The sequence below is a fragment of the Gigantopelta aegis genome, chromosome 3 (assembly GCF_016097555.1).
Source record: "Gigantopelta aegis isolate Gae_Host chromosome 3, Gae_host_genome, whole genome shotgun sequence".
Taxonomy (NCBI): Eukaryota; Metazoa; Mollusca; class Gastropoda; order Neomphalida; family Peltospiridae; genus Gigantopelta; species Gigantopelta aegis.
The window spans coordinates 81,925,035-81,943,423 of NC_054701.1; the positions used below are offsets into that span (position 1 = coordinate 81,925,035).

General features: G+C 36.5%; 1 protein-coding gene across 1 annotated transcript in view; it reads left to right on the top strand.

Moving 5' to 3' along the window:
* The first annotated feature begins 11,341 nt into the window (after positions 1 to 11,341).
* LOC121369163 (leucine-rich repeats and immunoglobulin-like domains protein 3) overlaps positions 11,342 to 18,389 on the top strand; it is a 66,310-nt gene continuing 59,262 nt past the window's right edge. The window contains exons 1-2 of the mRNA XM_041494059.1: positions 11,342 to 11,765; positions 16,941 to 17,012. Of these exons, the coding sequence (XP_041349993.1) occupies positions 11,578 to 11,765; positions 16,941 to 17,012 (260 nt within the window). The 5' untranslated portion in view covers positions 11,342 to 11,577. The remainder of the gene's footprint in view (positions 11,766 to 16,940; positions 17,013 to 18,389) is intronic.

The window sequence follows — 18,389 nt, forward strand, 5'->3', positions numbered from 1 at the left end:
TTTACAACCGTAACTTAAAATACTACATACAAATGTGTCAAACAATAATAATAAAGTCTCTGTATTTAAGGAATAATTAGTCGTTTCATTCCATAAAGCAGTCATAGCTTCTTTTTGTTTACCTCGATTCGCTATTACCTTTTGAGCAACATTGAACTTACTGTTATAATAAAAACAAACACCTAAATAGCTACAACAATCAACAACTTTTAAATTCTCACCATTATAAAACCACTTTTCATTTTATTTTAAGTTACCCCCTTTTCTAAATACAACTATTTTTGTCTTGTTAATATTAATATTCCAAATTCTGTGCTCATACAGACTGTTTAACATTTAGCATTTAATCAGAAGCATTTTCTGAGAAGAAAAAACTAAAGTGTCATCAGAATACATTAATAAACAAATATTGGGCAGTCGTAGAAGTCATGACGGCAAAAATAAAAAAACCTACAGCACTTGTCATCAGAATACATTAATAAACAAAGATTGGACAGTCGTAGAAGTCATGACAGCAACAAAAAAAAACCCCACCTAAAGTGTCATCAGAATACATTAATAAACAAAGATTGGACAGTCGTAGAAGTCATGACAGCAACAACAAAAAACCCACCTAAAGTGTCATCAGAATACATTAATAAACAAAGATTGGACAGTCGTAGAAGTCGTGACAGCAGAAAGTTGGCCAACTTTGTTAGGGCAGTTGGTAGTCTGACCCTAGCATAAGATAATTTAATACAGTTCTCACGCGAATTGCTTAATTCATTGTATATGGACATCTTGTTTAAACTCAGTTTCTTGCATGAAACAGTAAGTTGTTTTCTTCAACTCTTGTCTTTAGAATGTATAATCACAAATACATTTATCAGACAGCCTACAACATAAACCTTTCAAACTTTGTGACCACGAGTAAATGCCTACGTTCATGATTTGCCTGAACTGTCACAGACCGTTTTGTAGGATTCATGCTTAAATTTTTTTTTAATCAGTATCATCAAAATTCTGGCACAGAAGGAAGGAAATACTTTAGTTAACGACGCACTCAACACATTGTATTTACGGTTACGTTGAGAGAGGAAACCCGCTGTCGCCACTTCACGGACTACTCTTTTTCGATTAGCAGCAAGGGATATTTAATATGCACCATCCCACAGACAGGATAGTACATACCACGGCCTTTGTTACACCAGTTGTGGAGTACTGGCCAGGCCCGTAGCCAGCATGTTTTGCGGGGGAGATCGAAATTCCATGTAGACGGAACTCATCAATTGTGAGTGTATGTATATATATATATATATATATATATATATATATTTATATATATATATATATTTATACAGGATTTCTGCCAGAGTAAAATGGCTTTGGCGCCATACCCAAATATGTTTGCAGATTTTGGTTGTTGTTTTTTTGTTCACCTTTTGACAAAATTAATTAATCTTATCATTACTGTATGCTTTTCTTAACCCTAACCCTAACCCATTTTCTTTCTGGGGGAGGTCCACCATACTGTTGAAATCAATTCCATAGTGCCATACCCAAAAATTTCTTTCTGGCAGAAACACTGATATAGAACCCCTTGCCAAACAATGGAATACAGGGGCGTGCGCAGGAAATTTTGTAGGGGGGGATTTTGCAGGGGCGGCGAAGCCCGACACCGCGAGCGCCGCAGGCGCGAAGCCCGTGGCGGGGGGTCTGGGGGGATATGAACATTTTTTTCGCCTTGAGCAGGTATTTTTTAGACCCCCATCCACCCCCCCCCCCCCCCCACCCCCCTGCGCACGCGCCTGGAATATTTTAAAATGTCGCTGAAATAAACGTGTTATCAGTCACTCAGTGACGATAACACGTTTTAGAGTGAAAATTTAACTATTTCACTCGAAAAATGTGTTATCGTCACTGCAGAACGTTTTTTATCTTCACTGTAAGAAAGCCAGAACTATTTTGAAGCTGGCATTTTAAACATAGAGGTACATTGCCAAACGTTATATATAATAAATAGAAAATTTCATGTTTTTTGTCAAATATGATTTATATCTTATCTCGTGAAGTTTGCAACCATTATCACACTCGTCACGCTATCCTCTGTGTATCAACTGCGCGCAAAACTGTCATCATCACGTCATGTGACCGTCACTGAATTAAATTGTGTATATACTCTTCAAAGAAAGAAAGCATAGTTTGAATCTTTAACGATATTTACATGCATTTGTGTCTGACCAAAAAAGAAGAACAAATAACTGCAGTTAATCTATGCTTCTACTCTAATCTGTAAACTCACTAATATTGTTACGTGACATGTTGTCAATTTAGACTGTGTTGGCTTTCTGAAGACCTTTATGTATCTATTAACTTGTAATAAAATGCATTTTTGATCTAACTATGCCTTTCTCTTTTTGAATCGTATATAATAAGCCTGCATTATTATTTAACCATACCGCTATAACTGATTTGGTGACGGGTAGCAAACCCGGCTACGTTGTCCCGATCATTTGGGGACAAGGACTTTTATATGTAAAATCCGATTATTATTTTTCCGACCCCCCCCGCCCCCCCCCCCCCCCCGACTACGGGCCTGTTGGCTGGAACGAGAAATAGCCCAATGGGGCCACCGACGGGTATCGATCCTAAATCGACCGCGCATCAAACGAGCGCTTTACTACTGGGCTACGTCCCGCCTTTGTAACCACGAGTAAATGCCTACGTTCATGATTTGCCCTGAACTGTCACAGACCGTACAACAGTTTTGTAGGATTAATGCTTAAAACAAATTTAAAATCAGTATCATCACAATTCTGGCACACGCGTCAAACAGTCACACATAGGCGTCGAAAGTGGAGGAGTAGGGGAAGGGAGGACACAGCCCCTCAACTCTGAAGGAGGTGCCGATCACTTTTCAGTTATATAATCGATCATTGGAACATCACTACTAAAAAACAAAGGGCCGAATTTACAAAGCCTGTTTTAGACTTACACGCGTGTATCTACATACATTTACTTTGCTTAAACACCTGTTTTACACGCGTGTAACTACGTACATTTACAATGCTTAAACACATGTCTTACACGCGTGTAACTACGTACATTTACAATGCTTAAACACATGTCTTATACGCGTGTAACTACGTACATTTACAATGCTTAAACACATGTCTTACACGCGTGTAATTACGTACATTTACAATGCTTAAACACATGTCTTACACGCGTGTAACTACATACATTTACTATGCTTAAACACATGTCTTACACGCGTGTAACTACATACATTTACTATGCTTAAACACCTGTCTTACACGCGTGTAACTACATACATTTACTATGCTTACACACGTCTTACACGCGTGTAACTACATACATTTACTTTGCTTAAACACATGTGTTTAAGAAAAAAATTCTTCTAAATTCGGTCATACGTTTGAACCAGAAGTATCATACTATGTACAGTGGGGTTTATATATATATATATATATATATATATATATATATATATATATATATAACTGTGTATACTTAACGGTTACAATTTATAGGACATTAAAGATGGCCATAAAATCTGTATATGTGATATCTATAGCTTCGTTTATTCTCAATAGTGTATTAAGACACGAACAGATTTTATATACCATGTTATGATAAACAGCCATCTGAAACTACTGTGTAGTTTTTGATTTTATAAATACCGACAAAACATTGCATACTATAATCTTTTTAGTGCACCTGTCAGTAACTAGAGCCACTATTGAGATATGAGCCCAGGACCTACCAACCTGACGCCGAATTAATTTTATAACTTGTCAGAGGCGGGTCCAAATGACATTTTAGGGGTATATTTTCTCTCCAAAGCGTAGCGTGTGCCGTCATTAGCATTCATAAAATAATCTATGATCATTTACCGAAAATCAACGGCTTGGAAAGTGCCTTTTCGAGTTGTCCGCCCTCCACGTTTTATTTCTTAAATTCTTGACACTGGACTCGGTGACATCGTGGTTAAGCCATCGAACATAAGGCTGGTAGGTACTGGGTTCGCAGCCCGCTATCGGCTACCACCCAGAGCGAGTTTTAATGACTTAATGGGTAGGTGTATAGCCACTACCCACTCTTCTCTCTCACTAATCACTTACAATTAACAACTAACCCACTGTCTTAGACAGACAGCTCAGATAGCTGAGGTGTGTGTCCAGAACAACGTGCTTGAACCTTAATTGGATATAAGCACGAAAATAAGTTGAAATGAAAATAAATTCTTGACAAAGAAGTCGCATTTTGTTGTTTCTATAAGTGGCAATGTGTTAGCACACCTTTAGATACTCCTATACATGCACAAGTCAACGTTTTTTCCCTTTACCGAGAATTTCGTTCCTCAGAGATTTAACTTTTTAAGCTACATGCCATGTTTTTCCCAGAATGCATCTATTAATTAGCCGACATTGTAGTACAGACACGTGTACGAACTCAACATTGACTGCTGTGTCAGATGGGATATCGCACATACAGGATTTGTGCAACACTAAACTCTGCACGTGTCCTTTCCAGAAAAGTGCAGTGCGTGGTTTGAATGCTAGGCCCGCCAAACAGCACGTGCATGTTGGCGTATATAACGTGGTGATTTACACCAACTGGGGATCACATTTAGGCAGCGTATTTTGGCCAATTATTTCCAGGTGCTATTTCACACCTGAATTTCCATATCAACTTTCAGAGATTTAGTTAATTTTAAACTCATGGGTGTTTTCTTTATCAGGGTGTGTATATCCTGAAAAAAAAAAAAAAAAATAAAGAAAAAAAATCAAAATCAAAAAAAAAAAAAAAAATGTATATATATATATATAAATAATATGAAAATAAATCGTAAAAAAGTGTGAAGACTACTTTTAATCAAATACAAACTCGCAATTCACAGTTACGAACAATAAATATAGAACAAAAATATTCTATTTATTTACAACCAAAAATGATTTTTTTAAAAATCTGTTTGAACAAGAATAAGAAGAACAAGTGTATGTTTTGGACTAATTAAGACTGTCATGGCATTGACATTCTGTTCTAAGTTTTATTTTTTGCTAGTAATATTATTTTGAATGACATAGTATAAAGCACTGGCGTAGGAAGCGGGAGAGGGGCCCTCCACTTTTCAGATATTTTGCTTTATATTTGCTTTATAACAGTGTAAAAGTGTATAAATATAAAAGTGTGCCCCACCCCCACTTTTTGGCACCTTCCAACGCCACTGTTTAAAAGGTTTGTATATTTTTTTTAATGTTCTATGTTGTGGGGTTTTTGTAAAGTGCATTACAAAATAATATAATGAAATAAAATGTACTAACAGCAAAAGAAACGCGAATATTAATTTAAGTTTTCTTTAATTTGCTTAAAATTATCAGACTAAATCCCATTAGTTTTTGTATCTATTAAAATTATCAATGTCTTGTGAAAATTTTAGGCCCATTTCGGCAGTCTACCAAATTAATGTTATCATGAAAAATATATTTATTAAAACATTCGCGTCCCTTTTGTTTTTCAATATATTTTTACTTGTCTCATTACTAAAATGGTGAATTAGGAAGGAAGGAAGGAAGTGGTTTATTTAACGACGCACTCAACACATTATTTTTATTTACGGTTATAATATATTATGGCGTCGAACATATGGTTAAGGACCACACAAATATTGAGGGAGGAAACCCGCTGTCGCTAAATTCATGGGCTACTCTTTTCGATTAGCAGCATGGGATCTTTTATATGCACCATCCCACAGACAGGGTAGTACATACCACGGTCTTTGATGTACCAGTCGTGGTGCACTGGCTGGAGCGAGAAATAGGCCAATGGGCTCACTGACGGAGATCGATCTCAAACCGACCGCGCACAAAGCGAGCGCTTTACCACTGGGCTACGTCTCGCCCCAATTAGGTAGCGTGCGTGCGTTATTGTTTTCTTGTGGGCTTTTGCTGTTGTTGTTGTTGATGGTGTGTGTGTGTGTGTGTGTGTGTGTGTGTGTGTGTGTGTGTGTGTGTGTGTGTGTGTGTGTGTGTGTGTGTGTGTGTGTGTGTGGAGGGGGTTATGACCATAACTTTGCAATCATAATAATCTGTTAATAGCTGGCTTTATAAAAGTTAGTTGATACAATAATGTCCATTATTTTATTTCGTGAAAAGGAACCATCCATTTTAATCCATTTATGTTTGGAATTTATAAAGGTAATCCCACTTGGATGCAAATACAAAAGTGGATTTACAAATAAACGAATATCATACGGTATTTAACTTTTACAAACAAAAATGTAATTTTTAACTTTAAAACAAATAGTAACGTTTCTGTAAATGTCAATTATATTAGTAAGTAAATTGTTGATATTTAAAAGTTACTAGTATTTTACGTCTTATAGACATAAGCTAGAATGAATCTATTATAGAGATATAACATTCTATGAACGTTATGACCAAAGTTGTTACTTATATTACTTTAATTAATAGGCCTACTAGATGTGATGTTATAAATTTGTCAATTTTTGGTGTCACGATTTATTATGATAAAATGTTTGGGCTACGTATACAAATTTATGAACTATTTAAAGTTAGAATTTATTATGATTTTTTCTCTTATTTACTTAATTTATATATTTAGGGAGAATATATATGCTGAATTAAAGTTATGCTAAAAACCCAAATGCTCTATACAGTTTATAAAAAGTTAATATAAAATGTCTAAATATAAATGTCTGTTATGGAAAACCGCAGGAAATGACATTTAAAAACTTCAGCTGTATGAATTTTTAATCTTTTGGGAATAAGGGGAAATAGAAATAATACATTTTAAAACTGCAATCATCAATGATTAATTGTAGCATAAAACGTGAATTAACAGCAATAAAATAGCCGATATTCGCTGCGTGTCGCCATTTCTTCTTCTCCCGTCTCGTTTTCAATAATATATGATAGACCATGATTTAGACTCTTCCATAAGGTGTAACTTTATAAATCCCATAAAGAAAAAAACAGGCGCTAAATCGGTGTGAGAAAAGCACCCACTTGTCAATAGCGCTTTTCAATTCTCACCTTTGCGTTTATTCTTTATTTTGACGTGTACAATGGCGCAGCGGAAAACACTTTTGAAAAGTAACAGCGAATATTTCAATTAATATCATAGATGAAAAATGTTTGTTTGAGTTCAACGGGTGGAAAATTTAAATAGATAATATTGACCGGTAATAATCGCGCTCCGCTGAAAAGTTTCGAGACTTTTCGAGAGCCCACGTGCTCGGCGGGTCTTTTCATGGTGGACAAAAGCGAAAGGTGCCTTTATCTCGTGAAGAAAGATCTTATTTAAAGAGTAACTTTTATAAGCATGACTAGACTAAGAGAATAAAACAAATAATAAAATGTTTCACGGGGTGTTGAGGGTTTCCCTGGCAACAAATGATCCGGGTGCCCATTTATTCAAGTGCCCCCTTTCAAAGGGACCGTTGTGGTGAAAGGAGGTGTGCATACAATTCGGACGTTTTCGGAAATCAAACAACGTGAACTCGACATTAAACCTGAGATGAATTTTGATTCTCGCCTTAAGACGAATATCTAAGTGACAGCTCCGTCGAATTATGGATTGCAGCTGTGTGTGCGAAAATGTGTACAGTGTCCCAACAGACGAAAGTGTGTGCGTGAGGCTGCGTGTCCGACAGTGTGTGTTGTTTGCATGTGTTTATCTAAAAGTACATGTATTTCTATGCATGTCTGTGTCTGAAACACTGTATGTAGCCTGTGTGTCTCTACCTTCGTCTCAGTTCCCGTTCTAGCTTTCTTCCTGTATATTTTTCTTTTACTAGTTCTATATACCTCTTTCTATCCTGTGTTAAACAACTCCAAACAGCCGTAGTTTAAAATGTGCTGAGGTGTCGTCTCTTTGTCACTCTCTGTCTGTATCTCTGTCTGTGTGTCTGTCTGTGTCTCTCTCTGTGTCTCTCTCTCTGTCTGTATGTCTCTCTGTGTCTCTCTCTTTGTCACTCTCTGTCTGTATCTCTGTCTGTGTGTCTGTCTGTGTCTCTCTCTGTGTCTCTCTCTGTCTGTATCTCTGTCTGTGTGTCTGTCTGTGTGTCTGTCTCTGTGTCTCTCTCTGTCTGTGTGTCTGTCTGTGTGTCTGTCTCTGTGTCTCTCTCTGTCTGTGTGTCTGTCTGTGTGTCTCTCTCTGTGTCTCTCTCTGTCTGTCTCTGCCTCCTCTCTCTGTCTCTCTCTCTCTCTCTCTCTCTCTCTCTCTCTCTCTCTCTCTCTCTCTCTCTCTCTCTCTCTCTCTCTCTCCCCACGCTTTCATTATCCCTTTGGTCACCCTCTCATTAATTTATCTCTCCGCCCGCTATTCTCTGGGGTTTTTTTCTATTTCTCCCCCCCCCCTCTCTCCCCTCTCTCTTTCTGTGTGTGTCTCTGTCTCTGTCTCTCTGTCTCTGTCTCTGTCTCTGTGTCTCTCTGTGTGTGTGTGTCTCTCTCTCTCTCTACCTCTCTCTCTCTCTCTCTCTCTCTCTCATTAACACCACATCTTTTTTATTGACAACCCTTTTCTCTTTCTCACTTCTCTTTTTTATTTTCCCTACTTCCTTCCTCCGTTCCTCTCATTCTCTGTTTCTCATCTTATTTATATATGTATATATTTTCTCTATACCCTATCATCTCTCCCTCCCTCCCTGTCTTTCTCCCTTCTCTCTCTCTCTCTCTCTCTCTCTCTCTCTCTCTCTCTCTCTCTCTCTCTCTCTCTCTCTCTCTCTCTCTCTCTCTCTCTTTCTCTCTCTCTCTCTCTCTCCCCTTTTAAACAAAACAAATCTTTAACTCTCTCTCAGTATCTGTATAGTACGCGTTTTCATACATCTGTACCAGGCGACTGCTATCTCCGTATTTGTACAGCAAGTGTAAAACCATTTCACTTTATTTTATTAATCCCATTTGGCTAAATTATGAGTTTGTGATGAAACAATGATTAACGCAGGAACCATAGGTCTTACATGTTTAAATAAATCTTGCGGATATTTTTTTTATTTTATAAATGACTAGATGTTTTGTCGGGTTCAGAAACTTGCATCAATAACACGTAATATGGGCCGATAAATCTAGGACCATTAAATCAGCGGGTCTCAAACGACGTCAGACTATCATGTACCGTTGAGCGGACCATTATCGGGACGATTCGGCCAGTCATGTACGGGGAATTAGTCCAGTTATAAACGGTTTAAAAGCCCATACTGCTACCACTAACACATTAATTAAGTTCTCATCTAGTTTTGGTTAACATGGCCGTAAAAACAGGGCGGCCGCGGGTAGGGTTGCGGGTTGGGGGTAGTGAAACCCACATTTACTTTTTACTTTTTTTTACTTTATATAAAAAATTTAATGTGTCTGTGTACCCCCACCCCATATGTGATCCAAAACATTTACTTTTTAATGTTTTTACGTTATATAGAATGTTTTAATGCGCTTATGTCACTCACTAAAGCGTGTGTCACTCCCCTACTTTACATATCGTTCCTATGCGACCCTGATTAAAGAGCCTACATGTTATAGTTATGTTGTGTGTTCTATATCAAAGGAAAATGGGCGGGGGGGGGGGGGGTAAGGATGTTCCAATTTCCTACCAGTGGTAAAAAAAAGAAGTAAAAAAAAAAAAAGGAAGAAAGGAGGGGAAGAATAAAAAAGAAAGACAGGATATACCCCCACCCACCCCCATAATCTAGTTTTAACAATATTTATTTCAGCAATGTCATTTCTTATTATTTAAATAATACCAATAGAGTACACTATATAATTTCTGATTATCGAATAATTCAATAATTGATGATAAAATCAATAATTATATTGTTCATACCATGTGTACTTATGTTTTTATTTTGCAGTTGGTAAAATTGGGCATTTTGGGGTATAATAAATGTTAAAATAAAGTGTGACATTTTTTGTTTTTTTAATTTCGTTAAACATTTCATTGTATTTTAAACAGTCTATTAAAAGGCTTGTACATTAAATAACATAATCGACTTTAAACCACACATATAGGCACTTGCCTGTTGGCCAATCCCAGATTTGATCTGCAAATAAATATTGTTTAAACCAATCCACAAATAGTGTAATTCATAATTTTACGCATGTTTTTTGTGATCACAACCTTTGACTATGACAGAACTTCCTTTGAAGACAATCGCAGTTTTCATTTCAAAATAGCTTGTACAGACCTGGCATAATTAATACATCAATGCAAATCAATCTAGATACAGAGGGTCATGTCTAATGGACCAGGATTGGCATAGTAGTGTTCTGTCTGTCTGTCACCATTCTCTGGGCTTCCGTGTGTTGGTATAAGTAATTAACATACGGCACTGATTGCAGCACGCGTGCACTCGACGCCCAAGCTGTCGGCTAAGTGATATGTTAATTGAAACAGATATCTGGATATTTGGACTATAACTCTTCTGCAAGTTTTTAAAGATCCCATATTTTATCAGTAAGTTAGTGTGGTAAGATTGAAAAAAAAGAAAACAGATTGTTTCGTTGTTGTCTTCTGGGGTTTTTTTTTTTTATATATATAAAACTGATCGCCAACGTTCTACATTAATTCACGGTGTAACTTTTTGTTAATTAGTATAACAACGTTACACTGGAAATATAGTACAACATCGTTTTACTGGGAGTTTTATGTTATAAGTATAACTTTTTGTTCTTGTATAACAATGTTCTAGTATAACTATACGTTTCTTCCGGGTAACAGGTTAGTGTAACTTTTGCTTCCATTACAATTAAATAGACATTTTATTCTAACTTTTTATATACGGTATCGTCAAAAAGTAAGTTTCAGTACTTTTTTATGTCTCTCTCTCTGCTTGTCTGTCTCTCTAATTTTAAAGTTTACATAACGGTTTCGTATCGTAATTTCTTAGTATTACTTTTCGTTCTAATTTATCTATAACGTAACGTTATTAAAGTATAAAAACTTTTCGTTCCAGCGATTTGCAGTGTTAATTCCCAGACACCGTAACAGATTACTGTTATGATCATTTAACCAATGTGTGTATCGCGAGTTAGTCAATTGCTGTGTTCTAAGCCGATGAACCTCTAGTGTCGTTTGCCGGTAAGTTTGAAAGACAGGTCTAGGCACCGCCTTCTTAAGCAAAAAGAAACGGAGAGAGTGTTGCCAGTTTAGATCAAACAGATCATTTGAACACCTTAGACTCGATGTTGTGTATTCAATTTGTCCCGTCCGATCATATGTTTTGCATTTCAAACCTAGGGTGTTAATGTATGTATCACGTGCTTCCCACTGACCAATCAGCGAGTGGAGATTTCCTTCAAGGAATGTATTCACCAAAACGTGGGAGGTTGGTGTCACATTACTAGAACTCCGGACCCGTACACGAGTAGAGACACGGTCGGAACAGTTATTACGTCAAAACGAACGGAAGTGCACTGTGATCATGGATTCATAAAAATGAAAAATGGCCTCCGATTTCTGCGAGGGTCTGGTACACCGGTGATCTTGGGCAGCGGGGAGGTGTAGGATCCACGAAAGAGTCGCCCTGCGACCCAGCGCAGGCGAAACGAGTCGGCCAACATGGCGGCCAAAATGTTCTGTGTTTGTGCCGCTTTTGTTGTCTGGATATCTTACTTGGACCACAGGACGTTGGCAGCCGAACACGTCCGTTGTCCCAGGTCGTGCAACTGTCTGGGAAACATGGTGGACTGCAGTAAGAAAGGGCTGATCGATGTCCCCGTCGATCTACCATCGTGGGTCACCATTCTGTAAGTAGAAACTTTTTTATGTGAAGGGGGTATTCCCTTGTTTATATTCGTTACTGAGATCTCTTTCTCGCACATTTTGCTACCACTCTCCTGTTAACCATTACGTCTACTTACTTCTAGTAATACCTACCTGTGCGATCTTTGTACGGCAAAACAGTTTATTAATGTTGATGTGTTGTAGGAGGGTTTTTATTCGCACGTTTCTGTTTTTGTTTATATCATATTCACGCGTTTGTTTTGGTTGTCAGATCTATTAGGTGGCCTAGTTTTCTGAAACTGTACGTTATACCTGTCAAAGCAGCCACCTCTGTTATACAGTTAAGTAATTATCTGTTTTAAGTTAATTAAATGATCCCCTAAATCTTGTAATATTATACAAAGAGGCCACATTTTGATATTCTCAGGTGTCTGCTTTACTCAGGTTGGTCTGTATTGGTATTCCTAGCTTACCGAGGAACACCACTCTTATTATCAAAGCTGTCAATTTAGCTGCACTTGGTCTTCAAGTATAATTCTATTAAATTAACATTCTAAGATAAATATGTTTTTCAATGTTCTATTTTGTTTTTGTTAGAAAAACATTGTATCAAATTGTAGTAATGTGATATGATATTTGTTCTGAATTGTACATTTTTGTATTTGTTTATTATTAGCATAGCATAGTAGTTTGGTATTTGCATGTTTAATTACTAACAGTAACATTATTTAATTGAAATAAATGTTTAAAAGAAAATAATACATAGAATATTAAAAATAATGACACTTGGATACTAACATTTCAAAATCTGGTATCCCACCTGAGAATTTAGTATTATATGGCATCCCTGTGGGATACTGGGTTCTTGAAGTCTGGTATCCAAAATTAAATTCTGGTATCCCTGGGATATCGGGATACCGTTAATCTCGAACACTGATATCTATTAATGAGATGAAAGACAACAATTTTGATTATTCTAATTATGAACATTTTTTAAATGAATGCTGATACAAAGTTTATATTATTATAGGAACAATATCTGAAGTGGGGACATAGTCTCTAGTTGAGAACACATGGTGGGAGGGGGCACAAGTCCGATTTTTATCTAAATATATAGAGTAGGATACATTTTTAATATACATTTTTGTCCTCAAGTTGCATGGGTGTTTGGGGATTGGGTGGGGAGCTATGCCACCATTCCAAGTTCCCACATGCCTATACATTTATCTTAAATTATATTATTTTTGGTACCTTAACCATGTGACTCCTTTGTATAACAATTTTTGAATTTAAAAAAAACGACCCCAAAATTACCAAATAAATTGGTTGTTATTTAAAAAAAATAACTCTAGTTTTGACATGAATTATACAAGTGGCAACTCGAGCATCCATGGTGCTATAATGTAAACTGCAGAGAGAAGTGTGAGAAGGCCTCATCAAGCGAAAATACCTCTCATTTGGCACGGCTCAGTGAGCTGGGAGAGATTCACAGCTGGCCAAATAATTTGCCTGGCAAACCTTGCTACCCCTTGTGGCTAGAGGAAAAGTTAAAGTCATCGAGTCAGTTCCACCAAGTACACAGTACCAGATCACAGACGGTCGCTTTCCAACACGAGTATATAGAGGGCACACGTGTAGCTTCTCACCACTTCCAGATTCAGTTTAAAAAAAAAAAACTTTAAAAAAAAATCAGTGGTGTTGAAATTAGAACAGTTAACTGATTTTTTTTTTAATGTTTTAAATCGAGGGTCAGTATTAATGTAATTTTAATTTTAAATATTACATTGCTTTAATTGTGTCGTTGTTGCGCTTGAATAAACATAAATTATAGATATTGTTGTAAATAATTAATACATTATTAAGAATATTTAAATTACAAAGTAAAATTTGGTTTTTTTTTTATTAAAGAATTTGGTTGTCTAAATCAACTCTGTTGTTATTGTAATAATATAACTTGGATTTATACAAAGAGCTTTGACGAATGATGATCATTGACTCATGTCATTGTAAACACAGAAAAAGGCATGTGTGCAAGAAAATGTGCAGTGTGAGGGGGTCTTGGTCTAGACTGGCAAGCAAAGTTTTTTTTTTACAGAGGTTTGGTTATGCTCCCTCCATAAATACATTGAAAAGAAAAAGCTGAAAGATGTAGTGATGTCATGTTGCAAACGTAAGATGCAGTGGATTTTATAAGCTAATTATAATACTAAAATTGCATTAGAAAGTCAATCGATATCTCTCACTAAAGTTTGCTTCAAGTGTTGATTTTCTTAAAGACTTTATGGCTCGAACTTAACGACGGCACTGACGGCAATTGCCGTCGTTGAGATATAAATTGCCGTATGGAGAGCCCATCACCGATGGCACTTTTCTGCCATCGGTGAAGCTCCTGAACAATGGCAAAATATATACACCTGAGTTCGAGTCCTGGACTTATGTGAGGAAAACCATCTACAAAAGGACTTGTCCCCAAAACTATTAATGTACATAATATTAAACAAAGTAGACATAGATAAATGATCAATACAGACATTAATGCATTGACACTATACTGCTATAACGCTAAAGGGAAAAGTTAAAAAATTAATTTGAAAGGGGGAAAACAAATTCTTTAATATGTACACATGTATATATAATATGTTTAAAGGAAGTTGACACACACTATTGGAAAACATTTGTTTAAAATCTTAAAAAAACATTACAAAGAAAGAAAAAGAAAAAAAATAGGGTAATAACCTCTTTAATTTTCTGTGCATGTACAACACTGTATACACTGCATGTACAACACTGTATACATGTGCATGTACAACACTGTATACACATGTACAACACTGTATACACATGTACATGTACAACACTGTATGCACATGTACATGCACTGTTTGCTTAACATGGACACAACACAGAGATGAAAAAAAAACTACCACTGAGGTCTTTGGCGTATGTAAATCCGCAAGAGTGCCAAGTGCACATGGACTACATCGTCACCAACTTCCACTGTGTCAACAGGCGGCTTTGCACTTTGTCAGTGAAAACCAACGATTACGGGGCCATCTTTTGAAGTGCGTAGAATCAACACGCCGGTCGTTCTCAAACACGGCAGAATGTGTCTCATTCACGGGCTCGTGTGTGCTTTTGAGGTGGAATACTGGACGAGCGAATCTGACACAGAGGTACTGAATGTGCCACGCAGCGTCCACGCCACCAGGTGTCTGTTTGTCCATCCATGCCTGGACACTGGTCACACAGTGGGTGTTTGGCGAATAAAAAAGGGGAAAACTTAGAAATATGAAATCCGGCAGTGGAAAATGGCATGTTCGTGTTTTTATATTTAACACATTGTTGATTAAACACGTAATGTACATGTTTTTACAGTGATGGCTTTGAGATTTTTTTTAGATAATATTATTTTGTTTTTGTTTTATCATGTATGCTTTTAAAATGTCAACTTGTACAAATTATTTTTATTAATTATTTCTAACATTCATTCAACTAAATAATATATAAGACTAAACTTTATTAAATAACCTACTTTTAACATATGTTTAGTTTGGAAAAAAAAAGACATTTAAATTTGAAATAGTTACATACATGTATTATTTAACATATTAATATCTTTAAACTAGTATTTACACATAGCTTCAGGATTTCACTGCTTTAGTGCTATTAACATTATACATATTACATGTACACATATATGTAGTATGCATCTACATGTCCACTGTCATTAGTAACAATGATTAATTGTACTTTGAACAACAATTACTTCTACACAAGTGTTTTACAAGACACTTGCTGCATTGTAATACAGTTATACCGGCCTCGGTGGCGCAGTGGTTAAGCCATCGGACTACAGGCTGGTAGATACCCGTTCCCACCCAAAGCAAGTTCTTAAGGGTCCATGGGTAAGGTGTAAGACCACTATACCCTCTTCTCTCTCACTATCCAACTAACAACTAACCCACTGTCCTGGACAGACAGCCCAGGTGTGCCCAGCGTGCTCGAACCTTAATTGGATGTAAACATGAAAGAGTTGAAATGAATACAGTTATGTAATTAAAACAGCTCAGCCTATGTAAAGCTGATATTATGAGGTGAAACCTTTTCATGGCATTGTTTTAAAAAAATTAATTAAAAAGCATGAGAAGGTGAGATCATTTCTTTTCCAATTACTAAAGAAAATATTTTGTACCCATAGAATAACATTCTTTAACATGTAGGAAATGTAACCTTTAGTCTTCATTCATTTTAAAATTCACGAGTGCATATTCATGTTTACAAGTGTAAAATACAGGTTCATAGTTTTCTATATATGTCCTCAGAGCTCACCGTTTAAAGGGGCAGACCCTAGTTTTTAAACACTATGCATATTTCTCCCTATTAGAGCCATTTATGATCACTAAAATCAAACATTACTTATATTTTATTGTTTAGATTAGCCATTTCCTTACAACTGAAGTGTTTCTGGTCATACTGGAAATGTTTTATTTAACTACGCACTCAACACATTTTATTTATGGTTATATGGCATCAGGGTAATACTGGTGTTTCTAATAAAAGGCATTTTTCATATTTTTAAAAACACACGTACGTTTCAACTTTGAGAAGTAACGATTATGGAGTCGCGTTTTACACTATTTTGAAGAGTATCTCAACAACACAGATTCTTGTTTCACTCTGTTGTATCCAAATTTGTTACACGTTTGTAAATGAATCAAACTTAGTGTCTATTTTTACGGGTTCAAACTAGAGTCTAGGTGAAAAATATGCCTAAGTGTTTAAAAACTAGGATATGTCCCTTTAAAGGGGAGCTATTACTCTGGCTCCCTATCTCTTCCCTAGTCCATCGAGAGCAATGAATGTTGGGACTTACTGCACCTCACGCGAGTACTCTACCACTGAGCTACATCCAACCCGCTAATCATATAATAATAATTATGTACAATCCTAGACCTTGCCATTTAAGGTGAGCTGTCACTCTCACTCCCTGAGACTAGTTCAAGGAGAGTGAGTTTGAACTCACCTTAGCATGTGAATTTACATGGGTAGGTAATTTCTTAAATGGCTCCCCACATAATCTAAGTTAGGCTGCCATTTCTTTTTTTTCTTTCTTTTTTCCAGTGATGTTCGAGGTGTGATATTTTGTATATTTGTTTTCTAGTTATGTTTTCTAAGTATCATCTTGTTGAATTTTTCAGGGATCTAAATTCTAATGGAATATCTGCTTTACATGAAGATGATTTTAAAGGATTACCAAATCTGGAAAAATTGTAAGTAACCTCTTATTACATATTTGTAACTTAGTTGAGTCTAGATATTTATAAATGAGTTGATAGATCACAAAGCGGGTACTTATCTAGTTACATGATACTGACAGAACATACTACTGGTTACACAGTGCAATCAGTATTATATAATATATGTTACAGAATGGTACTAACCAGAATCCAAGATATTAGCATCACAGACCACTACACACCATGGCTTACAATTCCAGTATTACAGGATGTCACATACCATGGACTATGAGTACTACGGAATGTTACCATGTTATCATGGCCTATGATAACAGTTTTACACAACAATTCATTTCTTGGACTTTGTTATCAGTATTACAGACTGGCACATTCCATGACTGATGATATTAATATTACAGGATGGACAGTACTATGGTAACAGTATTACATGTTGACACATACCATTGCCTATGAGTACTACAGGACTGCACATACATCTTGGCATATGACAACAGTATTAGTACTATTACATGACAACACATATCTTGGCCTATGTTATATCAATATTATAGGATGACTTGTAATATCAATAAATTAAAGGATTGCCCATACCATGGACTATGTTATTAGTATCACAAGACAGCACATACCATGGCCCATGATATTGGTTTCACAAGACAGCACATACCTTGGACTATGATATACATATTACAAGACAGCACATGCCATGGACTGATATTGATATTAAAAGACAGCACATACCATAGACTATATTAGTATTACAAGACAGCACATGCCATTGACTATATTAGTATTACAAGACAACACATGTCCAGGGCTATGATATTGGTACGACAAGGCAGCAAATACCATGGACTATATTAGTATTACAAGACAGCACATACCATGGACTAGATGTATCTGTACGATGTGTTTGTATGATCTCTACTGTAGAGCTGACACACAGGCTGTTGAAGCCTGTTGGCAGCGTGGCTCGTATGTGTCTTGAAGCCTCTGTACCTGACAGTTGCCAAACAAAGAAGCAGAGCTTTGTTTAAACTTGAGAGTCTTGACTTTGTGCTTTTTCACAGTTCCCTCTATCCCACAGAACAGCCCTCCTCCAACAATTTACCAAGTTAGGCCAAGGACACACTGGGCTTTTCTGGTCTTCTTTTTCATGCATTCACATCTCTACAATCCTGTGTAGGATATATAAGTTTGATGATTTCACAAATTGAGGAGTCCTACCATGTATGGTTTGGGGGCGAGGGTCGTGTCTTTTTCTCCAGGGAACCTGTTGGAACCCTATCAAATTGCATATAAATCATGGCTTATATAAACGCCATTTATATTTTAAATAGTTTTTATTGGCAATATAGTTGGATATCATTTTAAATTGTGGGAGGAAAG